The sequence below is a fragment of the Dendrobates tinctorius genome, unplaced genomic scaffold, assembly GCF_039654945.1.
Source record: "Dendrobates tinctorius isolate UK_male_01 unplaced genomic scaffold, ASM3965494v1 ptg000009l, whole genome shotgun sequence".
Taxonomy (NCBI): Eukaryota; Metazoa; Chordata; class Amphibia; order Anura; family Dendrobatidae; genus Dendrobates; species Dendrobates tinctorius.
The window spans coordinates 19180320-19208038 of NW_027361677.1; the positions used below are offsets into that span (position 1 = coordinate 19180320).

The 27719-nt window shown below is 42.5% G+C and overlaps 1 protein-coding gene across 2 annotated transcripts in view; it reads left to right on the forward strand.

Moving 5' to 3' along the window:
* CPNE7 (copine 7) overlaps positions 1-27719 on the forward strand; it is an 87688-nt gene that overhangs the window by 22314 nt on the left and 37655 nt on the right. For both annotated transcript variants that reach the window (XM_073583640.1, XM_073583650.1), the window contains exons 4-12: positions 4580-4654; positions 8483-8557; positions 9116-9199; positions 10127-10216; positions 10366-10464; positions 11311-11397; positions 11826-11885; positions 17008-17141; positions 17279-17333. In XM_073583640.1, coding sequence (XP_073439741.1) covers positions 4580-4654; positions 8483-8557; positions 9116-9199; positions 10127-10216; positions 10366-10464; positions 11311-11397; positions 11826-11885; positions 17008-17141; positions 17279-17333 — 759 coding nt within the window. The remainder of the gene's footprint in view (positions 1-4579; positions 4655-8482; positions 8558-9115; positions 9200-10126; positions 10217-10365; positions 10465-11310; positions 11398-11825; positions 11886-17007; positions 17142-17278; positions 17334-27719) is intronic.

A 27719-nucleotide genomic window follows, 5' to 3' on the forward strand; every position in this document is an offset into this window, starting at 1 on the left:
GGAAGTGTGAGTCTAAAATAGGATTACTATTATATATTTTTTTAAATAAAGATCAAGGTGTAAAAAAAGAAAAAAACATTGGCAACATTTAAGAAATAAATTGAAAGCATTTTTTTTGCACCCCTGTCATCTGTAAAGCAGTGTTACCCCCGGGGAAGAGGATTAACACAGTATAGACATACCTTAGTTGATGGTTATGCTACTTTCATGGATGAGTGGAACCAGTTTTAATCCTACTTGTTTTGTGATCAGAGCAGAGTGTCCAGTGGGCGGTCCCTTTGTGTAAAGAGTCCTGAATACTCAGTAACTCCTCCCCTTTGCTCTGAGTGCTGACTCTACCATGGTTGGGTTTTTCCCAGGGTTTGGGAGTTCAGATGATGGCAGTGATGGCTCAGCTAAGCTCCTGTGCCTCACTAACTCTGGGAAGAAGCTACTGCAGGAGATTGTTCTGATAAGCACGAGGCACAGAGGAGGAGGCAGGAGCTGACCCATCACTGCCATCATCTGTACTCCAAATGATTACATCCTGATATCAATGAAGCTGAAGGCAGGAAAATAAACTGGGGAAAAAGAAAGGTTTGGAAGCCAATTATTTGCAATTTTTTCACAGTTACAAATACAAATTCCCTAATAAACTGATTTGCAGAGTTTCATAACTTTCCACGCTGGATTTAATTATAAAAAAAATAAAAATTAAAATGACTCTTTCAGCTGTCTAAATTTCAGACCCTATTAATAAAAGCTTCCAATGTTTTTGTAGACCCCAAGTAATGATCCGCACAATAGAAGCAATTTCCTATGCCAGAATTTGTGCATTTGCATTTTTGCTCGTTGCGGCACAGGGAAGGGGGGCTTTGTCATGTCTGAAAACTGAGGGTCTCCGGGGAACGCAACCGCTTTTATTCACATCCGTGTTATCTGACCCAACCACTTCTCCAATCCCCTTGTTCATCTTCTCTTTCTCTGTTCACGTCAGTTTCCTGGCGGCATTGTACTAACCTCATGTCATCTCCACAATCCATACAAACCCACTTATACCGCGCACTTACCGCCCCCCACCTGCACAGACATCTCCGCTAATGCATCATTTCCTATTCAAAGCCGCCTTGTCTCCATGATGCCGGACTATTTAACTCCTCGTTTCCAGCTCTTATGTCAAATATAAGTGTACAGCCTGCCCTCAGTGCTACATTTGTAACAGGCGCCCTATGTTGGCAGTTTGTTTCATAGTAGTAATATATTTTATTGCAAAATAAATGAATTGGCGCAGTGGGTGCTGCAGGGGGCGCTCTGTGCATCCGGCTGATAGATGACGGTGGCGCCTCTTAGTTGCTGGATGGAGGTGGCTCCTCTTAGTTGCTGGATGGAGGTGGCTCCTCTTGGTTGCTGGATGGAGGTGGCTCCTCTTGGTTGCTGGATGGAGGTGGCTCCTCTTGGTTGCTGGATGGAGGTGGCTCCTCTTGGTTGCTGGATGGAGGTGGCCCATCTTGGTTGCTGGATGGAGGTGGCTCCTCTTAGTTGCTGGATGGAGGTGGCTCCTCTTAGTTGCTGGATGGAGGTGGCTCCTCTTAGTTGCTGGATGGAGGTGGCTCCTCTTAGTTGCTGGATGGAGGTGGCTCCTCTTGGTTGCTGGATGGAGGTGGCCCATCTTGGTTGCTGGATGGAGGTGGCCCATCTTGGTTGCTGGATGGAGGTGGCCCATCTTGGTTGCTGGATGGAGGTGGCTCCTCTTAGTTGCTGGATGGAGGTGGCTCCTCTTAGCTGCTGGATGGAGGTGGCTCCTCTTAGTTGCTGGATGGAGGTGGCTCCTCTTAGTTGCTGGATGGAGGTGGCTCCTCTTAGTTGCTGGATGGAGGTGGCTCCTCTTAGTTGCTGGATGGAGGTGGCTCCTCTTAGTTGCTGGATGGAGGTGGCTCCTCTTAGCTGCTGGATGGAGGTGGCTCCTCTTAGCTGCTGGATGGAGGTGGCTCCTCTTAGTTGCTGGATGGAGGTGGCTCCTCTTAGTTGCTGGATGGAGGTGGCTCCTCTTAGTTGCTGGATGGAGGTGGCTCCTCTTAGTTGCTGGATGGAGGTGGCTCCTCTTAGTTGCTGGATGGAGGTGGCTCCTCTTAGTTGCTGGATGGAGGTGGCTCCTCTTAGTTGCTGGATGGAGGTGGCTCCTCTTAGTTGCTGGATGGAGGTGGCTCCTCTTAGTTGCTGGATGGAGGTGGCTCCTCTTAGTTGCTGGATGGAGGTGGCTCCTCTTAGCTGCTGGATGGAGGTGGCTCCTCTTAGTTGCTGGATGGAGGTGGCTCCTCTTAGTTGCTGGATGGAGGTGGCTCCTCTTAGTTGCTGGATGGAGGTGGCTCCTCTTAGCTGCTGGATGGAGGTGGCTCCTCTTAGCTGCTGGATGGATGTTGGCCATCTTAGTTGCTGGATGGCGATGGCCCTTCTTAGTTACTGGGTGAAGGATAGAGACGACTCATCTTGGTTGCTGGATATACTGTAGATGGCTCCTTTTTAGATGCTGAGTGGCAGCGGCTCCTCTTAATCAATGGATGGATGTGGCTTCTTTTAAATGGTGGATGAAGGGGGTTCCTCTTAGTTGCTGAATGGAGATGGCTTCTCTTAACTACTAGATGGTGAATGATTCTCGTTTCACACATCCGTTTTTCAGCTCAGTCGAAAACCGCTAAAATGGCGAAAAACGGATCCATAGGCGGATTGAAAGAAACGGGTGGCACTAGACCGTTGTGTTGACGGATCCATGTAAGGTTGAATTTTAAAGGAACCTGTGCCGAGAGATAGAGAGAGAATTCTCAGCCGCCAGAACGGGATTTAGGGTTAAATTTCCGGCAAAGGCAATTTTTCGGGGAAATGCGGATCCGGCCAGCAAAAAATATGTTTCAGTGTCCGTCCAGTCATGTCAGCGGACGCCAAAATTTTGACGGATCCTACGGATGATTATCCGTCAAGATCCGCCGATAATGCAAGTCAATGGGAAGAATAATAATAATAATCTTTATTTTTATATAGCGCTAACATATTCCGCAGCGCTTTACATTTTGCACACATCATCATCATCACTGTCCCCGATGGGGCTCACAATCTAAATTCCCTATTAGTATGTCTTTAGAATGTGGGAGGAAACCGGAGTGCCCGGAGGAAACCCACGCAAACACGGGGAGAACATACAAACTCCTTGCAGATGTTGTCCTTGGTGGGATTCGAACCCAGGACCCCAGCGCTGCAAGGCTGCAGCGCTAACCACTGAGCCACCGTGCCGCCCAAGAAAAATGGCGGATCCGTTTTTTTTGCAAGACGGCGGATTTTGACTGATGATGACAGACGGATGTGTGAAAGAGGCGGATGGATGTGGCCCCTCTTACCTACTGGATAGACGAGGATTTTCTCAGCTGCTGAATGGAGGTGGCTTCTCTTAGTTGCTGGATGAAGATGGCCCTTTTAACTGCTAGATAAAGGTGTCTCCTTGTAGTTTCTGAATGAAGGAGACCCCCTTACCTGTTCGAAGGAGGTGGCCTCTCTTAGGTGCTAGATGGAGGTGGCTTCTCTTCATTGCTGGATGGAGGTGGCTCCTCTTAGGTGCTGTGTGAAGGTGACTCCTTTTGAGGTGCTGGATGGAGGTGGCCCCTCTTAGGTGCTGGATGGAGGGAACTTCTCTTCTTTGCTGGATGGAGGTGGACCACCTTAGCTGCTGGAGGAAGGTGGCTCCTCTTGGTTGTTGGATGCAAGTGGCCCCTCTTAGGTGCTGGATAGAGGTAGCCTCTATAAGGTGCTGGATGGAGGTGGCTCCACTTAGGTGTTGGATGGAGGTGACTTCTCTTAGTTTATGGATATAGATGGCTCCTTTTAGGTGCTGGATGGAAGCGCCTCCTCTTAGTTGTTGAATGGAGGTGGCTCCTCTTAACCGATGGATGGAGGTGGCTTATTTTATATTTTGGATGAAGGGAGTTCCTCTTCATTGTGAGACGAAGGTGGACTTTCTTAGCTGCTGGATGAAGGTGGCTCCTCTTGGTTGTTGGATGCAAGTGGCTCCTCTTAGGTGCTGGGTGAAGGTGGCTCCTCTGAGGTGCTGGATGGAGGTGGCTCCTCTTGGTAGCTGGATGGAGGTGACTCCTCTTGGTTGTCGGATGCAGGTGGCTCCTCTTAGCTGATGAATGGAGGTCACTTCTTATAAATTCTGTATGAAATTGGCCCTTTTACCTACTGGATGGAGGAGGATACTCTTAGCTGCTGGATTGACATGGAACCTCTTACCTACTGCATGGAGGTAGATCCTCTTAGCTGCTGGATGGAAGCGGCTCCTCTTAGCTGCTGGATTGAGGAGGTTTCCATAGATGTTGGATTAAGGTGGCGTCTCTTACCAGCTGGTTGGAGAAAGCTTCCCTTAGCTGCTGGATGGAGATGCCCCCCCTTATCTAGTGGATGCAGATGGCTCACCTAAGTTGCTGGATGGTGCCTTTCCCCGGTAGCTATGCCTTATGATAATTCTAAACCTCTGTGTGTCTGTTTCAAGTTTAAATATTTCTTTGTTATTCTTTAAGTTGAATATTATTGTGTTTCTTTTCCATTTTACTAGATTGTTGCACAGAAAAGGATTACCAAAGGCCTCTTCCTGAAATATGGCAAATATGCCGGAAAGTCCACTGTAACGGTGAGAGCGGCTCGATATTAACTGCAGTATTTATGCATAGAGCAATGTGTTCACCTCCAGGCTCAAGATTCAAGGTTCACAGATCGATTCCTGAAATATTAACTGTTACTGAATATTTTGCTCGGGAACCAAGTGTTCATCCCTGTACCCAAATCTGGTGAATCAGCTGTTTTATCTCTGTTGGTGTCCAACTGTGAGATGACCTGGGATCTATATGTATTGAACGCCCGCACCAGGGCAATTCTTCACTGCAGATTCCAGTTTTCAAGATGCTTGTCATCTAATACGGCCACAAATATGGCCCCCAATGAGCTTCTCCGAAATATTAATGGCAAATTACCTACTGAGCCATCCACTGTCCTGTACTGATGTCTCCTTTCCTGATTTCCTATTCTTTTGCATGTTTGTCACACTTAAATGTTTCAGATCAAACAAATGTAAATATTACACAACGATAACACAGGTAATCACAAAATGTAGTTTATAAATGAATGTCTTTATTATTAAAGGAAAAGGAAATCCAAACCTACAGGACCCTGTGAGAAAAAGTATTTGCCCCCTAAAACTAAGAACTGGTTGGGCCACCCTTAGCAGTAACAACTGCAATCAAGCGTTTGTGATAACTGACAATGAGCCTTTTACAACGCTCTGGAGGAATTTTGGCCACTCATCTTGGCAGAATTGTAATTCAGCCACATTGGATGGTTTCTGAGCAAGAACCGCCTTTTCAAGGTCATGCCACAGCATCTCAATCGGATTAAGGTCAGGACATTGGCTAGGCCACTCCAAAGTCTTAATTTTGTTTTCCTTAAGCCATTCAGAGGTGGACTTGCTGGTGTGTTTTGGATCATTGTCCTGCTGCATAACCCAAGTGTGCTTCAGCTTGAGGTCACGAACAGATGGCTGGACATTCTCGTTCAGGATTTTTTGGTAGACAGCAGAATTCATGGTTCCATTTACCACAACACGTCTTCCAGGTCCTGAAGCAGCAAAACAGCCCCAGACCATCACACTACCACCACATTTTACTGTTGGTATGATGATCCTCTTCTGAAATGCTGTGTTACTTCTACACCAGATGTAATGAGACATACAGTACATCTTCCAAAAAGTTCAACTTTTGTCTGATCAGTCCACAGAGTATTCTCTCAAAAGTCTTGGGGTTCATCAAGATGTTTTCTGGCAAAACTGAGATGATCCTTTATGTTCTTATTGTTCAGCAGTGGCTTTCGTCTTGGCCATGCAGGCCATTTTTGCTTAGTCTCTTTCTTATGGTAAAGTCATGAACACTGATCTTAACTGAGACAAGTGAGGCCTGCAGTTCTCTAGATGGTGTTGTGAGGTCTTTTATTACCTCTTGGATGAGTCGTTGCTGCGCTCTTGGGGTAATTTTGGTCAGGCGGCCATTCCCGGGAAGGTTCACCACTGTTCCATGTTTTTTCTATTTGTGGATAATGGCTATCACTGTGCTCCGCTGGAGTTCCAAAGCTTTAGAAATGGCTTTATACCTTTTTCCAGACTGATAGGTCTCAATTACTTTGTTTCACAATTGTTTCTGAATTTCTTTGGATCGTGGTATGATATCTAGAATTTGAGGATATTTTGGACTACTTCACTTTATCAGGCTGGTCCTATTTAAGTGATTTCTTGATTTAGAACAGGTGTAGCAGTAATCAGGCCTGGGTGTGGCTAGGGAATTTGTACTCAGCTTCCCAAAGATGTGATAAACCACAGTTAGTTTGTTTTTTTTTGGGGGGGGGGCAATCACTTTTTTCACACAGGGCTTTGTAGTTTGGATTTCTTTTTTTCCTTAAAAATAAAGACCTTCAGTTAAAAACATTTTGTGCTTTCTTGTGTTATCTTTGATTAAAATGTATATTTGTTTGGTGATCTGAAACATGTAAGTGTGACAAACATGGAAAAGAATAAGAAATCAGGAAGGGGGCAAACACTTTCTCACACAACTGTAGATAGATAGATAGATAGATAGATAGATGATATAGATAAATGATAGATGAGGATGATGGATGAAGATAGAGGATTATGATAGAAGAAGAAGAAGATGATGATGATAGATATTAGCTAGATGATGGGCATTAGATAAATAGACAATTAGATGATAGATTATAATGATGGACATCTCTTCGCGCCTCTATAATAAGATAAGATAATCCTTTAATCGTCCCACCATGGGGAAATTCAGAGCATTACAGCAGCAAGGCAGGAACAAGTACAGATACAGATGCATAAAGGCATTACATTGACGGTAGGTACATATACGAAAAAAAAAAGATATAACCGGACTATCACAACTTTGGATCTGTCAGTTCACTGTTTGGGTCGTTCTCTGTTTTGGACAGTGCTGGTTATACAGCCTAACTGCAGCAGGATGGAAGGACTTTCGATAGCGCTCCCTCTCACATTTAGGATGAAGTAGCCGGTCACTGACAGTACTGCACATCTTTGTCACGGTCTCATGCATGTGATGGGAATCATTCTGCACCATGTAGCACACCTTGGCCAGTATCCTCCTGTCGCCTACTTCCTGAACTGGGTCAAGGGGCATCCCAGGACAGAGCTGGCCCTTCTAATCAGTTTGTCCAGCCTATTCCTGTCCCTGGTTGATATGCCACTACCCCAGCACGCCACACCAAAGAAGATGACTGATGGCACAACAGAGTTGAAGAAGGATGCAAGGAGTGCCCCTCTAACTCCGAAGGCTCTCAGCCTTCTGAGCAGATAAAGCCTGCTTTGGCCCTTCCTGTACACTGCATCCAAGTGATGGGCCCAGTCAAGCTTATTATTGAGGATCACACCAAGGTACTTATAGGTGTCGACTATCTCAGTCATTTCCCTGAATGTTCACCACTACTGGTGGATTTTTTCCCTTGCGAAAGTCCACCACCAATTCCTTGGTCTTCCCGGAATTAATCCTAAGGTGGTTCCTCTGACACCACTCCACAAAAGCTTGGTTAGTATCTCTGTACTCTCTTTCATCTCCTCCTGTGATGAGGCCTACTATTGCAGAGTCATCAGAATACTTCTGCAAGTAGCAGCTAGATGAGTTGCACCTAAAATCCGCAGTGTACAGTGTGAAGAGAAAAGGGGCAAGAACTGTACCTTGAGGTGCCCCTGTATTGCAGATCACTGTGTCTGACACACTGTCCTGAACCTTTACAAACTGAAGTCGGTTCGTGAGGTAGTTAAGGATCCAGGTGGAGAGTTGGAGGTCCACACCAACAAGGCCCAGCTTGTCTCTCAGTAGACCTGGCTGTATGGTGTTAAAAGCACTAGAGAAATCGAAGAACATTATTCTCACAGTGTTCCCAGGTTTCTCCAGGTGAGAGAGTCCTATCTAGAAGGTGGATAATGGCATCATCCACACCAATGCCCGGTTTATATATGAGTATCCTTTTTTCTCTGAGCGTTCTCGGTCACACCCTGGGGCTCATTATCAGACTAATCTACTTGGGGATTTTCTGTCTGATGGATTCATTTTCTGGAGCCGCAGGATGTTTAAAGTGACAGACGCACGATATGACATCACGATATCACAGGAAGAGTCTCAAGGTGATCGGTCACCAGACATGACTTATGAAGTACCAGCGCCCCCCTGTGGTTGGGCTGTAGTCTGGACCCCATGATCCTACACCACTGTATGTGCGCCGCCCCCATTTAGTTACCGCATTGCTGACAAGTGCAACCGTGGGAGTCCATATGCTTTTGGCCCTGTGATGTACAGTAGGTGTCTGGCGATGGTCTGAACTGTTGTGTCCCGGTCTTTAATTCTTTTTTTTTGGTTTTTTTTTTTTTGGCTTTTTCGCATAGGTCATTTCAGAAGAGATTTCTGGGAATAATGGATACGTGGAGCTTTCGTTCTGTGCAAGGAAACTGGATGACAAGGTGACCGGATCGGGGTACAGCCTACTTTTTGGAGACAGATTTGCAGGTCCCTCTTCTTAGAGACTCCATAGGATGGTTTCAAAACTGTAGACTCCTTCGGCATTGCATGTTTTCTTGCATAAACCGGTTCCTAAAATGAAAACTTTTCTAAATAATTGCATTTACTTTCTTAAAATATCTTTATAGGCTATAACCCTCTAGTCTCTAGCATAGAATCAAGCGATAATACTACGTCACCACTAGAGGGAGATGAGCAGCTAGTCACATGCACACTAACAGAACAGTATGCAGTAAGCTCTACAGCTCCCTCCAGTGGTGGCTGCAGGTAGAAAGAATTGGATCAGGTGATTTGGAGCAATGAATCAATATTCTATGATATTAGTCAGCACTTGATTTGGCACCAAAAAATGGTGTTAAAAGGTTATTGTATTCACATCTCTATCCAGGGCTGGTGTATTTCCATGGTCAGGGTAAATGCAGTTTTTTGGGTTTTTTTTAAGGCTACTATCCTTCAATTTATGGTATTGTATTTTTTTTATTTATATTTTTTCACATTAGGACCTTTTTAGCAAATCAGATCCATTCCTGGAAATTTACAGAGTTAACGATGACCAAAGTGAACAGCTGGTGCATAGGACCGAGGTAAGGAGGCAAGGTGTTAGTCCAGAAACGAAAGTCACCCCTTATCCTATTGATAGGAGATATCTTACTGATCAATTTGGACTCCAGCGATCCCATGAATGGGGCTCCAGATACTGAGAATCAGGCTCTGCAGAACATCTGGGGAGAGCACATGCTCAACCAACGCTCCATTCATTGTCTATGGGTCTGTCAGAAATGGCGTAGCGCTGTGATCAGCTTTCTCGGATATGCCCATACAGAATGATTGGAGGGGAGGTCAAACATGTGCACAGACAAAGCCCCAATTTTGGGATTGCTGGCCCACACATCGATTAGTAAAAATTCCCCTATCCAATGGATATCCCCCAAGGAATAACTTTTGATCCTGGGAATACCCCTTTAAAAGGTTAAATTACGTGTGAGAATGGGCCAATTAAAGTAGTTTTCCCATTTGGAAAAACTCCTTACTCACCATCCCCAGGTCCAATCACAGTGTCTCCGCTGCCCCTACTGTCTGTTACTGATATTACGTCAACAATCACTGAGCTCAAGTGACGTCGGCTCCGTAGACGATGGGGAACAGCAGCAGAAACTCAGCATTGTACCTGGGGATGGTGATTAAAGCAACATTTGTGTTTTAAAACAAACTCTAGCCGGGGAATGGGGGTTTTACAAAATGAACAAAATTAGACAAATGAAGGGTATTAGTTTAATGAATGCATGATTGCTGAATGAGGCCCCCCATGAATATTAGGACAGGGTACCATGTCCTGTTTCCGTCAGCCGTGTAGATAATGAATGGAGAAAGCAGGACACATGTCGGACCACTGCTCCCTTCATGGGGTGAGGTGGGACAGGGGACACCCCTTTGTAGTGATCCAAATATTGGGGTCCCAGACATTATGGTAGGTTGCCATTTTATATACTTTATATACATTCTCATTTTAGGTTATTAAGAATAACTTGAACCCCGTTTGGGAGCCATTTAAGGTGTCGCTGAGTTCTCTGTGCTGCTGCGAGGAGAAGAGGAAGCTAAGGGTGAGTCATCATCGGATTCTCCATACTGAATATTCTGTAACTCACCCTTACTTGTGTTTCGCCCCTCATTATAACTCCCTCCTCTGCTTCTCTCTACTAATTCCTCATTCTCTTCCTTATCTCACTTTCAAACCCTCTTCTCCCCCCAGTGCCTTGTCTGGGATTATGACTCCCGCGGAAAACATGATTTTATTGGAGAGTTTTATGCAACGTTTGAAGAGATGCAGAAAGGAATCGGTGGGAACAAGGTGAGAAAAAGAGAGAGAATTCACAGGGAAGCGACAAGCGTGAAAAATATAGATGTTGGGTATTTAAATGGAAATTACTTGTGACTTGGCGGCAGTTCTACTCCGTAAGTCAGACCTGCCACATCTGACTAATTGTTGGGTCACACAAGAAAACGTGGAGACATTTGGCCCCTTTTTTCATAAATGCCCCAAAAACTGAGACTTTGCCAAAAATAAAGGGGGATCCAATAAATAAATACATCCTGGACCTCATATGGTCCTATTTTCATTGCTGTAATGTTTAAAAATGCTTTTCATAAGTAAAAAAAAAAAAAAAAAAAATGCAATTTAAACCTTAAAAAAACAATAATGCTTTGATGGTTTGGAGAGAGGATTTAAAGGGTTTTTTCTTACATTTTTGTAAATGTATATTGTCAGATAGTGCTTGCCAATGCCACCAATTTTGCAATTTACTGCTTGTTAAAATTTGCAGCCGTTCTTGAGATATTAACAGATATTAATTGATAAGTTTCCTAGGCAACGAGCGGTAAACAAAAGAAAAGTGTTAATATCTCAAGAATGGCTGAAAATGTTAACAAGAAGTAAATTGAAAAATTGTTTGTTTTCACAAGCACTATCCAAATATATCCACATATGAAAATGTGACAAACCCTTTAAGGCTTTCCCCATGTAAACTTCCAAAAACTAGGGGTGAACAGAGTCATTTCTGGAATATAACAGGGACTCTGAATCCTAACAGTGTCAGGATTCTGCTGTTTCCTTTCCACATTGTCAACGCTAACTGGGTGACTATTGCACAGGGCAAGCAATGGAACCTGAAGGAACCCTGTTCCTATTTCTTTTCAGGTACAATGGGACTGCGTAAATCCAAAATACAAGTTAAAGAAAAGAAACTATAAGAACTCGGGGTTGGTTATATTATCAGATCTGAAGGTAACTGATTGGCACATTTTTTTTTCCCATGTCTTAGACTTGATGAATGAGGGGCCCATTTGTGTCATTGATAAAGCAAAGACGAAGGGACCTCAAATATTATGTAGGTACAGACCGTCTCTTCTAGGAGTCCTGGGGGCGGTCCTATGTGCACAATCACACAATGAAAGCTGTCAATCACTGAGTAGGACCACCCACTGGACTCCTAAGCAATGGAAGAGCAGAAAATAAAATGAATAATACACAAGTGATATTGAATGCTTTCCCGCAGTTATATATTAATCTGCACTATAATATCCCGCTGTTCCATGTGATATATTCCCGTTTATGTTGACTGTATGGGAACGTTAAGCCATTGATACTGATTGTGGGGTCTTGTTTGTGACTTCAGGGTGTAATATTTCGGCCTCCTCTCTATTTAATAACAGATACACAGAGTCTATTCCTTCCTTGATTACATAATGGGCGGCTGTCAAATCCACTTTACGGTACGTTTCCCGTCTGTCATCTGCTTTATTTATGTGGCGTATGTTCCTACTGGCTGCTGTTAGTGAATGTGCTGAGATATGGACATGTGCATGGTCAGGGGGTCTATTGACAAGGAAAGGGGTCTTCCGTCTTGGCCACCATCATGTTCAATAAATGGAAAAATTAGGAAAAACTATGCCACATTTGCCTCTGCTCATCCTTCTCCTGCCCATCATCCCTTTCATTTTGCCCCCATAATTGCCCTGGCATTTCCACCCATTATGACCATGGTCCTCTCCATGGAAGCGAAGGAGGGGTGATCATTCTTTAACTCCCAGAAAAGGCACAATCTTGGTGTCACTAGCGGTCCTGGTCCTCATAGTTGTCCTATAATCTCCTCCAAATTACAGGGATTGTCCCATAAACACCATATATCCTCTGTCCACAGGATAAGTGCTAAATGCATGATCGCTGGGGTCACAACCGCGAGGACCCCACTGAGAGTCAGAAACAGGGATACTAAAGTTTACTGTGGGAATGAAGCTGTAGTGAGCATTGTAACTACAGCTCTAGTCATTGTCTATAGCGGTGGTATTGCACATGCTCATTGCTACTCCATTCACTGCCTATAGCGGTGGTATTGCACATGCTCACTAGAGCTCCATTCACTGCCTATAGCGGTGGTATTGCACATGCTCACTAGAGCTCCATTCACTGCCTATAGCGGTGGTATTGCACATGCTCACTAGAGCTCCATTCACTGCCTATAGCGGTGGTATTGCACATGCTCACTAGAGCTCCATTCACTGCCTATAGCGGTGGTATTGCACATGCTCACTAGAACTCCATTCACTGCCTATAGTGATGGTATTGTACATGCTCACTAGAACTCCATTCACTGTCTATAGCGGTGGTATTGCACACGCTCACTAGAACTCCATTCACTGCCTATAGCGGTGGTATTGCACATGCTCACTAGAGCTCCATTCACTGCCTATAGTGATGGTATTGCACACGCTCACTAGAACTCCATTCACTGCCTATAGCGGTGGTATTGTACATGCTCACTAGAACTCCATTCACTTCCTATAGCGGTGGTTTTGCACATGCTCACTAGAGCTCCATTCACTGTCTATAGCGGTGGTATTGCACATGCTCACTAGAACTCCATTCACTTCCTATAGCGGTGGTTTTGCACATGCTCACTAGAGCTCCATTCACTGTCTATAGCGGTGGTATTGCACATGCTTACTACTACTCCATTCACTATCTATAGCGGTGGTATTGCATATGCTCACTAGAACTCCATTCACTGCCTATAGCGGTGGTATTGCACATGCTCACTAGAGCTCCATTCACTGCCTATAGCGGTGGTATTGCACATGCTCACTAGAGCTCCATTCATTGCCTATAGCGGTGGTATTGCACATGCTCACTAGAGCTCCATTCACTGTCTATAGCGGTGGTATTGCACATGCTTACTACTACTCCATTCACTATCTATAGCGGTGGTATTGCATATGCTCACTAGAACTCCATTCACTGCCTATAGCGGTGGTATTGCACATGCTCACTAGAGCTCCATTCACTGCCTATAGCGGTGGTATTGCACATGCTCACTAGAGCTCCATTCACTGCCTATAGCAGTGGTATTGCACATGCTCACTAGAGCTCCATTCACTGCCTATAGCGGTGGTATTGCACATGCTCACTAGAACTCCATTCACTGTCTATAGCGGTGGTATTGCACATGCTCACTAGAGCTCCATTCACTGTCTATAGCGGTGGTATTGCACATGCTCACTACTACTCCATTCACTATCTATAGCGGTGGTATTGCACATGCTCACTAGAGCTCCATTCACTGTCTATAGCGGTGGTGTTGCACATGCTCACTAGAGCTCCATTCACTATCTATAGCGGTGGTATTGCACATGCTCACTAGAGCTCCATTCACTATCTATAGCGGTGGTATTGCACATGCTCACTAGAGCTCCATTCACTATCTATAGCGGTGGTATTGCACATGCTCACTAGAGCTCCATTCACTGCCTATAGCGGTGGTATTGCACATCCTCACTAGAGCTCCATTCACTGTCTATAGCGGTGGTATTGCACATGCTCACTACTACTCCATTCACTATCTATAGCGGTGGTATTGCACATGCTCACTAGAGCTCCATTCACTGTCTATAGCGGTGGTATTGCACATGCTCACTACTACTCCATTCACTATCTATAGCGGTGGTATTGCACATGCTCACTAGAGCTCCATTCACTGTCTATAGCGGTGGTGTTGCACATGCTCACTAGAGCTCCATTCACTGCCTATAGCGGTGGTATTGCACATCCTCACTAGAGCTCCATTCACTGTCTATAGCTGTGGTGTTGCACATGCTCACTAGAGCTCCATTCACTGTCTATAGCGGTGGTATTGCACATGCTCACTACTACTCCATTCACTATCTATAGCGGTGGTATTGCACATGCTCACTAGAGCTCCATTCACTGCCTATAGCGGTGGTATTGCACATCCTCACTAGAGCTCCATTCACTGTCTATAGCGGTGGTGTTGCACATGCTCACTAGAACTCCATTCACTGCCTATAGCGGTGGTATTGCACATGCTCACTAGAGCTCCATTCACTGTCTATAGCGGTGGTATTGCACATGCTTACTACTACTCCATTCACTATCTATAGCGGTGGTATTGCACATGCTCACTAGAGCTCCATTCACTGCCTGTAGCGGTGGTATTGCACATCCTCACTAGAGCTCCATTCACTGTCTATAGCTGTGGTGTTGCACATGCTCACTAGAGCTCCATTCACTGCCTATAGTGATGGTATTGAACATGCTCACTAGAGCTCCATTCACTGTCTATAGCGGTGGTATTGCACATGCTCACTACTACTCCATTCACTATCTATAGCGGTGGTATTGCACATGCTCACTAGAGCTCCATTCACTGTCTATAGCTGTGGTGTTGCACATCCTCACTAGAGCTCCATTCACTGCCTATAGTGATGGTATTGAACATGCTCACTAGAGCTCCATTCACTGTCTATAGCGGTGGTATTGCACATGCTCACTACTACTCCATTCACTATCTATAGCGGTGGTATTGCACATGCTCACTAGAGCTCCATTCACTGTCTATAGCGGTGGTGTTGCACATGCTCACTAGAACTCCATTCACTGCCTATAGTGATGGTATTGAACATTCTCATTAGAGCTCCATTCACTGTCTATAGCGGTGGTATTGCACATGCTCACTACTACTCCATTCACTGCCTATAGCGGTGGTATTGCACATGCTCACTACTACTCCATTCACTGCCTATAGCGGTGGTATTGCACATGCTTACTACTACTCCATTCACTATCTATAGCGGTGGTATTGCACATGCTCACTACTACTCCATTCACTGTCTATAGCGGTGGTATTGCACATGCTCACTACTACTCCATTCACTATCTATAGCGGTGGTATTGCACATGCTCACTAGAGCTCCATTCACTGCCTATAGCGGTGGTATTGCACATCCTCACTAGAGCTCCATTCACTGTCTATAGCGGTGGTGTTGCACATGCTCACTAGAACTCCATTCACTGCCTATAGCGGTGGTATTGCACATGCTCACTAGAGCTCCATTCACTGTCTATAGCGGTGGTATTGCACATGCTTACTACTACTCCATTCACTATCTATAGCGGTGGTATTGCACATGCTCACTAGAGCTCCATTCACTGCCTGTAGCGGTGGTATTGCACATCCTCACTAGAGCTCCATTCACTGTCTATAGCTGTGGTGTTGCACATGCTCACTAGAGCTCCATTCACTGCCTATAGTGATGGTATTGAACATGCTCACTAGAGCTCCATTCACTGTCTATAGCGGTGGTATTGCACATGCTCACTACTACTCCATTCACTATCTATAGCGGTGGTATTGCACATGCTCACTAGAGCTCCATTCACTGTCTATAGCTGTGGTGTTGCACATCCTCACTAGAGCTCCATTCACTGCCTATAGTGATGGTATTGAACATGCTCACTAGAGCTCCATTCACTGTCTATAGCGGTGGTATTGCACATGCTCACTACTACTCCATTCACTATCTATAGCGGTGGTATTGCACATGCTCACTAGAGCTCCATTCACTGTCTATAGCGGTGGTGTTGCACATGCTCACTAGAACTCCATTCACTGCCTATAGTGATGGTATTGAACATTCTCATTAGAGCTCCATTCACTGTCTATAGCGGTGGTATTGCACATGCTCACTAGTACTCCATTCACTGCCTATAGCGGTGGTATTGCACATGCTCACTACTACTCCATTCACTGCCTATAGCGGTGGTATTGCACATGCTCACTACTACTCCATTCACTATCTATAGCGGTGGTATTGCACATGCTCACTACTACTCCATTCACTGTCCATAGGTGTGATGTTGCACATGCTCACTAGGGCTCCATTCACTGTCTATAGCGGTGGTATTGCACATGCTTACTACTACTCCATTCACTGTCTATAGCGGTGGTATTGCACATGCTCACTAGAGCTCCATTCACTGCCTATAGCGGTGGTATTGAACATTCTCATTAGAGCTCCATTCCCTGTCTATGGAGCGGTAGTGAGCATGTGCAACACCACCACTATAGACAATGAATGGAGTAGTAGTGAGCATGTGCAACACCCCCTATGACAATGAATGGAGGAGTAGTGAGCATGTGCAACATCATCACCATAGCAGTGAATGGAGCGGTAGTGAGCATGTGCAAATTGCAATACCACTGCTATTCACTGCTATGGTGATGATGTTGCACATGCTCACTACTCCTCCATTCATTGTCTGTAGCGGTGGTGTTGCACATGCTCACTACTCCTCCATTCATTGTCATAGGGGGTGTTGCACATGCTCACTACTACTCCATTCATTGTCTATAGTGGTGGTGTTGCACATGCTCACTACTGCTCCTTTGGACTCCCAGAAATGTGGATAGGGGGGGGTCACATTTATTTGTTTATGAATTAACCCTTTAACCCCTTGCATGCACATCTAGTCAACATCTGCACCTTCATGGCCGTATCTGGAACTCGCTAACATGCTTGACTCTCTGCTTCTTCTCGTAAGGTTGCCATAGACTTCACAGCATCCAACGGAGATCCCCGAAATAGCTGCTCCCTCCATTACATTAACCCTTACCAGCCCAACGAGTATCTGAAGGCCTTAGTTGCTGTGGGAGAAATCTGCCAAGATTATGACAGGTGTTCCGCACCCCTTCCTCTGTGTCTGTGCTGTCTGTGACCCCAGATATGATACGTGGCCTTCTCAGTCACTCTGCATGGACCCTCACACTTGTATGTCAGACCCCTATTCACTCTTCATTGTCGCCTCTTTTTAGTGATAAACGATTCTCTGCCCTTGGATTTGGTGCTCGCATTCCTCCAAAATACGAGGTAAGAACATTTCCTCTATCTAATGGCTGGTGTCATTGCATAGTGAATCCGATAAATCGCGTGATCATTTCACGTGAATCTCCTCTGGAAAACTAATTTTTGGAACGTAAACGTTGATGGTCTTCCTCAGGATCAGGCATTCATGTTTGATTTTTATGGGTCAGATCTATGGGACCTGCAACAATTATCAAAGTGAAGGTTCTGTGGTCTGGTCCTCATAATGTACATAGGCACAGTGGCTTGTCCACTTGGCACCATGTTCCTACATGGAGGACCTCGGGCTAGGGATGACCTAGACACAGTGCAAGAAAAGAAGTGTGGCTGTGCCTGGTATTCCAACTAAGCCCCATTCAAATGAGGATATACCTGTATTCATTTTTCAGGTGGGAGAGGTCTTGGGGCTCGGATCCTCACCAATCAAACTTTAACAGTCTATTGTAAAAAGAGGTTGGTCCACCCTGGTCCTTCATGAGGAATGAAGCTGTGCTGATAAATGGGAGCTAGTGAAATGCACCATCATCCTGTACACACAGACCTCACATCCAATCTACAATACAGGGAAAAACATGCAGAACTCACATCCAGCCTTTATTACTGGGAGAGACACAGACCTTGCATTCATCCTACATTACTATGAGACACTTAGACCATAAATCCAACCTGTATTTCTTGGAGAGACACAGACCTCACATCCAGCCTATATTACTGGGAGAGATAAGCATACCTCACATCCACTATATTACTGGAAGAGAAAGGCAGACTTCACATCCAGCCTGTATTACTGGGAGAGACAGAGGCCTAACATCTAGCTTGTATTACTAGGAGAGACACAGATATCACATCCAGCCTATATTACTGGAAGAAACACACAGACCTCCCATCCAGCCTATATTACTGGGTGAGAGACATAGACCATACATCCAACCTAAATTACTGGGAAATGCACAGACTCTACATCCAACCTATATTATTTTGAGAGACATACAGAGATCACATTCAGCTTGACACACAGAGCTCACATTCAGCCTATATTACTGTGAGACACGCAGACCTCTCATCCAACCTAGATTATTGGGAGAACTCAAACCTCACATCCAGCCTATATTACTAGGAGAGAATCACAGGCCTAATATCTAGCTTGTATTAGGGAGAGACACAGAGCTCACATCCAGCCTATATTACTGGGGGAAACACACAAGTTTACATCCAGCCTGTATTTCTGTGAGGAACACGATCACAAATTCTGAAACTAGGAGCATGCTGCAAACTGCATATCAGGGGGTCTGAAAATTATTGAAGAAATGTAGATTGCTGTGTGATTCTTAGTGCAGCTTTTTTAACCAATGTTAGAATTTTTTTTACGTGCCAAAGGTGTCCTTACCATTAGTTTTCTTTCAATGTGCTGCATTATGCTTTTTCTTACCGATGTTTGCTTTTACCAACAATCTATTCTGTGACCTATTTCTCCATTCCCTCCCTTCCCCGACTTCTCACCATATCTGAGGATATTGCCTCAATGACCCTCAGTAATTAGCAGCCCGCACCGGGTCCGTGTTCTCGCACCATCCTTCTCAGTGATCTCTCGAGTTCTTCACCAATTTATTACACTCTGAATAATGCACAAGGATCTCTCTTTTATCTGCGCTCGATGGTAATGAAACGCGCTCTCAATTAAGTGCTGATGTTGCAAATCAAACAGGAAGTGTTTCTTTTGAAAAAAAAAAAGAAAATCGTCTTTGAAGGTTCTTGTAATTGGTCTTGATGTGTAAATGATTGGAAGAACATGACGAGCAAATATCGCCGGCTTTATAATGGCTCGGCGGAAGAGATACAATGTGATTAACAGTGATTTAATCTCCAGTTTTTAGGTTTTTTTTTCTCTAGTTTTGTATTGTGGAATAAATGGATTTCTTGCTTCTTTCATCCCAGCTGCTATCCAAGTATCTTGCACTGACGAGGTCTAATAAGACGCAAGCCGCTTCATGGGATGGATCTCTATAGATGTTCTCTAGTGCTACAATATAGCAGAAGATAATGTTGGTGGAGATGAGAGAGATGGGCTTGTGCTCTAAACAAAAAGTTGTCCTTTATGACCTATTCCTTTTCTTAATGATTAGCTGCAGGTGTCTGCTGCAGGGGGAACGTGATATTACATGAATCAGGCAATCAAAAAAGACATGAGCCGAAGTCGCACTTTGCTGTAAGTCAACATTCTTGTGTCAGTTCTCACGCAGCTTAGTTTGGAATGGTCAACGAAGCCTCCAGGGTGTGCCGCACTGGTGGTCCCCTCCTGTCCTGCAGCAATGACGTCAGGTTCGTCATTCCAATTACCATTCCCTGCCTTGATGATTGCCAGCAGCGGTCACCTACATGATGGATGTTACATCATTGCTGCAAGACCAGCAGGGACCACTGGACTGTCCCGGCTGGGGGTGGGGGATTGAATAAGTAAGTCATGATTATTTAAATATTTTCAAATATTTCCTGCCCTTTGCTAGTTTTTATTTATCTGATAGCATCCAAGTGATAGAAGATTATCAATGCTTTAATCGCACGCCATTGTAAAATTTACAGTGCACTGCTTAAAGCTCCGACCCTTAAAATCTAGCAGAAGCAGGTCGAGTCTCTGGCCGTTTCTTACTGCTGATGTCTTCTCTCTCGCCAGCTACATATCATTCAATGACCACTATGTAATAAATAAAAGCAGCAGCACTAACCTGCATAGCCAGTCTGGGGCGTATAGTGGGCTGCGTTCCCCTGTAACTGAGGTTCCAAATGATGTATTGTGGTAGATCGGATCACTCTGCTGGACACAGAGGTAGAAACTGAACACTGTCTCTTTAAGAATGTGCTTGGTTTATTAAATGCAGCATAAATCAAGTTTGAAAAAAGTAAACATGGCCCTCTGGGCAAAACAACAAAACACCGTCCTTCTCTTAGCGGGGATCACTTAGGGTTCAGGTCATTAAACACCCGCACAAACCCTTCCCTGGAGTGCTTCCTCTCCGCACACTGAATGCTGCTGCCTTTGGAGGCCAGCCACTTAGGCCCCAGATCACACCCTGGGGTGGAGATACGGCGGACCTCCTCCATGTAAAGCAGCTAACAGGATGCAGTAACACAGAGGCGCAGAGCAAGGGTTATAGGGAAGCCAACAAGGGGTTAAACAAATTAAATAGTGTAATGGTTATTTTAACTCCACAGTCGATTTTATCAGATTCAGCTTATCGTGACTCCGCTGTCCTTTATTCGCTTGCAGTCCAATGGGTGATGGGATGCCGGCAGAGGCCGGTGATGCATCTTCAGGGTTCCTCACGGTACACACGGCAGCGGGCGGTCATCGGTTTTGCCCCTAGTCCGTTGAACTGCAGAGCAGAAGAGTGAAGCTGTGCGCATGTTTCTACACGGCGTGTGCTTGTCTGTGCACCCGCCACTAACTGGATGCCCGCTGGTACCTGGATAGACGCACCGCAATGCTTCACTTGGCGCCCGTCTCTCCGTGCACCCACTGGTACCCGGGAGTCCCCACTGCCCCCGTCCTGGGTCTCTGCTCTGCAGTCTATCTCTCTCGGCGGCATGCAGCCGGTCCCTGCTCTCTTCCCTATGGCAAGAACTCTGACTTTTCCCGCGCTCAACTCTCACTCTTCCCCTCGCTTACCACGCCCCTTCTCTCTAGGTCATGGGTTCTTTCCGACTCCCTTTTCCTTCCCCCCTGCAACACGAGGCGGTGCCTCGGCAGTTCCTGTCGCGGTGTCTCATAGGTATCCACATAAAGGCCAGCCCATTATGCAAATAACTTAACCCCTATATATATATATATATATATATATATCACAATAAGAAAGGTCCATCTTGGGTCTGATCATTGAGGAATTAAAAAACCAACATAAAACCAGGAAAGCATAAACTGGCCCACCCCATACAGGGTTTCCTACCTAAAGGCACTTGACTGGGGTCGGCCCAGGTAAGGTTATTAGCAGTATGGGATCAGTTTTGGGCTGATTTTCGACCACTTTTCGCACTGGCGCCATATCTGAGCCTGGGAACGTATGCTGATATTTCTCTCTACGGGGTCTAGCATACGCCGAGAAGCCTCCATAACAATCGTTGTCGGGGGCCACGTTGATAAATGATTTTGATAAACATTGGAATGAATAATCGTCCAACCATAATTGTGCTTTCATCTTGAATCTTTTACTGTTTGAGTAAATTAATGGCATCAATTAGTGAAGGCTAATTACCGCTGCCGCCATTACCCTTATATGACTGCAGCTATAGCATATTCTACACAAAGGCTTTCAGATGATCCAATCTAGTCTATGGCACGAGCGACATTTCAAGGGAGCTTTTCTCTAACGTGCGGCTCCTCTGAGGCCATAAATCTCCACTTATCAGCTCATTTCAGGATTTCAGGTGCACGCAGTATTAAAATAGGTGAAGATGAGACGCCCTATAAAAAAATATTCAAATGCACCAAATTACGCATCCTGCACCTAATAAGAAAGGTGTATTGCGGGGATACAGATTATCTAGTGAGGCAGGTACATAAGGAACAGTATTATAGTAGTTATATTCTTGTACATAGGGGCAGTATTATAGTACTTATATTCTTGTACATAAGGAACAGTATTATAGTAGTTATATTCTTGTACATAAGGAACAGTATTATAGTAGTTATATTCTTGTACATAAGGAACAGTATTATAGTAGTTATATTCTTGTACATAAGGAACAGTATTATAGTAGTTATATTCTTGTACATAGGCAGTACTATAGTAGTTATATTCTTATACATAGGCAGTATTATAGTAGTTATATTCTTGTACATAGGAGCAGTATTATAGTAGTTATATTCTTGTACATAGGGGGCAGTATTATAGTAGTTATATTCTTGTATATAGGGGCAGTATTATAGTACTTATATTCTTGTACATAGGGGGCAGTATTATAGTAGTTATATTCTTGTATATAGGGAGCAGTATTACAGTAGTTATATTCTTGTACATTGGGGGCAGTATTATAGTAGTTATATTCTTGTACACTGGGGGCAGTATTATAGTAGGTATATTCTTGTACATAGGAGCAGTATTATAGTAGTTATATTCTTGTACATAGGTGCAGTATTATAGTAGTTATATTCTTGTACATAGGGGGCAGTATTATAGTAGTTATATTCTTGTACATGGGGCAGTATTATAGTAGTTATATTCTTGTACATAGGAGCAGTATTATAGTAGTTATATTCTTGTACATAGGGGCAGTATTATAGTACTTATATTCTTGTATATAGGAGCAGTATTATAGTAGTTATATTCTTGTACATAGGCAGTATTATAGTAGTTATATTCTTATACATAGGCAGTATTATAGTAGTTATATTCTTGTACATAGGGAGCAGTATTATAGTAGTTATATTCTTGTACATAGGAGCAGTATTATAGTACTTATATTCTTGTATATAGGAGCAGTATTATAGTAGTTATATTCTTGTACATAGGGGGCAGTATTATAGTAGTTATATTCTTGTATATAGGGAGCAGTATTACAGTAGTTATATTCTTGTACATTGGGGGCAGTATTATAGTAGTTATATTCTTGTACACTGGGGGCAGTATTATAGTAGGTATATTCTTGTACATAGGAGCAGTATTATAGTAGTTATATTCTTGTACATAGGTGCAGTATTATAGTAGTTATATTCTTGTACATAAGGACAGTATTATAGTAGTTATATTCTTGTACATAAGGAACAGTATTATAGTAGTTATATTCTTGTACATAGGGGCAGTATTATAGTACTTATATTCTTGTATATAGGAGCAGTATTATAGTAGTTATATTCTTGTACATAGGGGGCAGTATTATAGTAGTTATATTCTTGTACATGGGGCAGTATTATAGTAGTTATATTCTTGTACATAGGAGCAGTATTATAGTAGTTATATTCTTGTACATAGGGGCAGTATTATAGTACTTATATTCTTGTATATAGGAGCAGTATTATAGTAGTTATATTCTTGTATATAGGGAGCAGTATTATAGTAGTTATATTCTTGTACATGGGGCAGTATTATAGTAGTTATATTCTTGTACATAGGGGCAGTATTATAGTACTTATATTCTTGTATATAGGAGCAGTATTATAGTAGTTATATTCTTGTACATAGGGGCAGTATTATAGTAGTTATATTCTTGTACATAAGGACAGTATTATAGTAGTTATATTCTTGTATATAGGGAGCAGTATTATAGTAGTTATATTCTTGTACATAGGGGGCAGTATTATAGTAGTTATATTCTTGTACATAGGAGCAGTATTATAGTACTTATATTCTTGTATATAGGAGCAGTATTATAGTAGTTATATTCTTGTACATAGGGGGCAGTATTACAGTAGTTATATTCTTGTACATTGGGGGCAGTATTATAGTAGTTATATTCTTGTACACTGGGGGCAGTATTATAGTAGGTATATTCTTGTACATAGGAGCAGTATTATAGTAGTTATATTCTTGTACATAGGTGCAGTATTATAGTAGTTATATTCTTGTACATAAGGACAGTATTATAGTAGTTATATTCTTGTACATAGGAGCAGTATTATAGTACTTATATTCTTGTATATAGGAGCAGTATTATAGTAGTTATATTCTTGTACATAGGGGGCAGTATTACAGTAGTTATATTCTTGTACATTGGGGGCAGTATTATAGTAGTTATATTCTTGTACACTGGGGGCAGTATTATAGTAGGTATATTCTTGTACATAGGAGCAGTATTATAGTAGTTATATTCTTGTACATAGGTGCAGTATTATAGTAGTTATATTCTTGTACATAAGGACAGTATTATAGTAGTTATATTCTTGTACATAGGAGCAGTATTATAGTAGTTATATTCTTGTACATAAGGAACAGTATTATAGTAGTTATATTCTTGTACATAAGGAACAGTATTATAGTAGTTATATTCTTGTACATAGGGGCAGTATTATAGTACTTATATTCTTGTATATAGGAGCAGTATTATAGTAGTTATATTCTTGTACATAGGGGCAGTATTATAGTAGTTATATTCTTGTACATGGGGCAGTATTATAGTAGTTATATTCTTGTACATAGGAGCAGTATTATAGTAGTTATATTCTTGTACATAGGGGCAGTATTATAGTACTTATATTCTTGTATATAGGAGCAGTATTATAGTAGTTATATTCTTGTACATAGGCAGTATTATAGTAGTTATATTCTTATACATAGGCAGTATTATAGTAGTTATATTCTTGTGCATAGGAGCAGTATTATAGTAGTTATATTCTTGTACATAGGGGCAGTATTATAGTAGTTATATTCTTGTACATAGGGGCAGTATTATATTACTTATATTCTTGTATATAGGAGCAGTATTATAGTAGTTATATTCTTGTATATAGGGAGCAGTATTATAGTAGTTATATTCTTGTACATGGGGCAGTATTATAGTAGTTATATTCTTGTACATAGGAGCAGTATTATAGTAGTTATATTCTTGTACATAGGGGCAGTATTATAGTACTTATATTCTTGTATATAGGAGCAGTATTATAGTAGTTATATTCTTGTACATAGGCAGTATTATAGTAGTTATATTCTTATACATAGGCAGTATTATAGTAGTTATATTCTTGTACATAGGAGCAGTATTATAGTAGTTATATTCTTGTACATAGGGGCAGTATTATAGTAGTTATATTCTTGTACATAAGGACAGTATTATAGTAGTTATATTCTTGTATATAGGGAGCAGTATTATAGTAGTTATATTCTTGTACATAGGGGGCAGTATTATAGTAGTTATATTCTTGTACATAGGAGCAGTATTATAGTAGTTATATTCTTGTACACTGGGGGCAGTATTATAGTAGGTATATTCTTGTACATAGGAGCAGTATTATAGTAGTTATATTCTTGTACATAGGTGCAGTATTATAGTAGTTATATTCTTGTACATAAGGACAGTATTATAGTAGTTATATTCTTGTACATAGGAGCAGTATTATAGTATTTATATTCTTGTACATAAGGAACAGTATTATAGTAGTTATATTCTTGTACATAAGGAACAGTATTATAGTAGTTATATTCTTGTACATAGGGGCAGTATTATAGTACTTATATTCTTGTATATAGGAGCAGTATTATAGTAGTTATATTCTTGTACATAGGGGCAGTATTATAGTACTTATATTCTTGTATATAGGAGCAGTATTATAGTAGTTATATTCTTGTACATAGGCAGTATTATAGTAGTTATATTCTTATACATAGGCAGTATTATAGTAGTTATATTCTTGTACATAGGAGCAGTATTATAGTAGTTATATTCTTGTACATAGGGGCAGTATTATAGTAGTTATATTCTTGTACATAAGGACAGTATTATAGTAGTTATATTCTTGTATATAGGGAGCAGTATTATAGTAGTTATATTCTTGTACATAGGGGGCAGTATTATAGTAGTTATATTCTTGTACATAGGAGCAGTATTATAGTAGTTATATTCTTGTACACTGGGGGCAGTATTATAGTAGGTATATTCTTGTATATAGGGGCAGTATTATAGTAGTTATATTCTTGTACATAGGGGCAGTATTATAGTAGGTATATTCTTGTACATAGGAGCAGTATTATAGTAGTTATATTCTTGTACATAGGTGCAGTATTATAGTAGTTATATTCTTGTACATAAGGACAGTATTATAGTAGTTATATTCTTATACATAGGAGCAGTATTATAGTAGTTATATTCTTGTACATAGGTGCAGTATTATAGTAGTTATATTCTTGTATATAGGGAGCAGTATTATAGTAGTTATATTCTTGTTCATAGGGACAGTATTATAGTAGTTATATTCTTGTACATAGGGGGCAGTATTATAGTAGTTATATTCTTGTACATAGGAGGCAGTATTATAGTAGTTATATTCTTGTACATAGGGAGCAGTATTACAGTAGTTATATTATTGTACATAGGGGGCAGTATTATAGTAGGTATATTCTTGTACATAGGGGGCAGTATTATAGTAGGTATATTCTTGTACATAGGAGCAGTATTATAGTAGTTATATTCTTGTACATAGGGGCAGTATTAAAGTAGTTATATTCTTGTACATAAGGGCAATTTTTATTGTATAAAACCAACAAATACAATTAAAATAAACAGAATTCTTCCTTAATACAAAACATAAATTTTCATGAATGCATCAGACAATAATTACAGAACTAAATTAATACATTAGGAATAAAGGTAACTTAGAGTTCACTCCTGTGGAAGGAAGAATATGAAATAAACACTTTTAGTAACACGATCATGTTATTATCCCACAGACACACTCCTCCATAGTTTCTCATTACTCTGACTTTTCTTTATCTCTATCGCTCTTATCCATCTGAGCTCGGACACTATCTTTGTGGCTGCGGTGACGGGATGGAAGGGCTCGCTGTGGAGGGACACTCGGGTTCTCATGTGCCAGTGGTAATATTTAATGGTGGTAATGATCAGGTACATTGTCCCTCTGTCGATGTTACCGTCAGTGGATGGGACTCCATAGATAATGTCAGGGTAATTCAGGGACAGCAGTCTGGGGATTTTCAGCTTGGTCGATACTTCCGTCCATATTTCCCTACCTCCCCAGCAATCACAAATAAAATGCTCCATGGTTTCCTCTTGCTGACAACCAAGGGGACAGTTCCGATCTGAAACACTTAAATATTTTAAGTTCCCCCTCACAAAGAGTTTCCCATGTAGCGACAGCCAAGCAATGTCAAAAAACTTTGCTGGAAGTCTCCTCCCGTTGAGGAATCGGAGACTGTCCTGAAGGGTCCTGGTGGCACAATCTCTTAAGGCCCCGTCTCACTAAGCGACTTACCAGCGATCCCGACACCGATATCAAGGTGTCAGGATCGCTAGTAAGTCGCTATGTGATCGCTGGTGAGCTGTCACACAGACAGCTTCACCAGCGATCAGCACAGCGATGCCGAGCGCCCGGCATCGCTGGCCATCCTGTAAAAAATAGAATCAAAATAAAAAATATTGTTATTCTCACCATCCGATGTCCCGCGCAGTCTTCCGGCCTCTCTCCACGCTCCGGTCCCAGTGATCCTTTGCACGAATGACCGCGAGATGTCACGGTCTCGCGGGATAACAAAGTCTCGCGGTCATTCGTGCAAAGGATCACTGGGACCGGAGCGTGGAGAGAGGCCGAAAGACTGCGCGGGACATCGGATGGTGAGAATAACAATATTTTTTATTTTTTTTATTATTTTTTACACCTGATCGCTGGTCTCCCGCTGTCTCACACAGCGATGTGTGCTGGCCAGCGGGAGACCAGCGACAAAAGAAATGTCC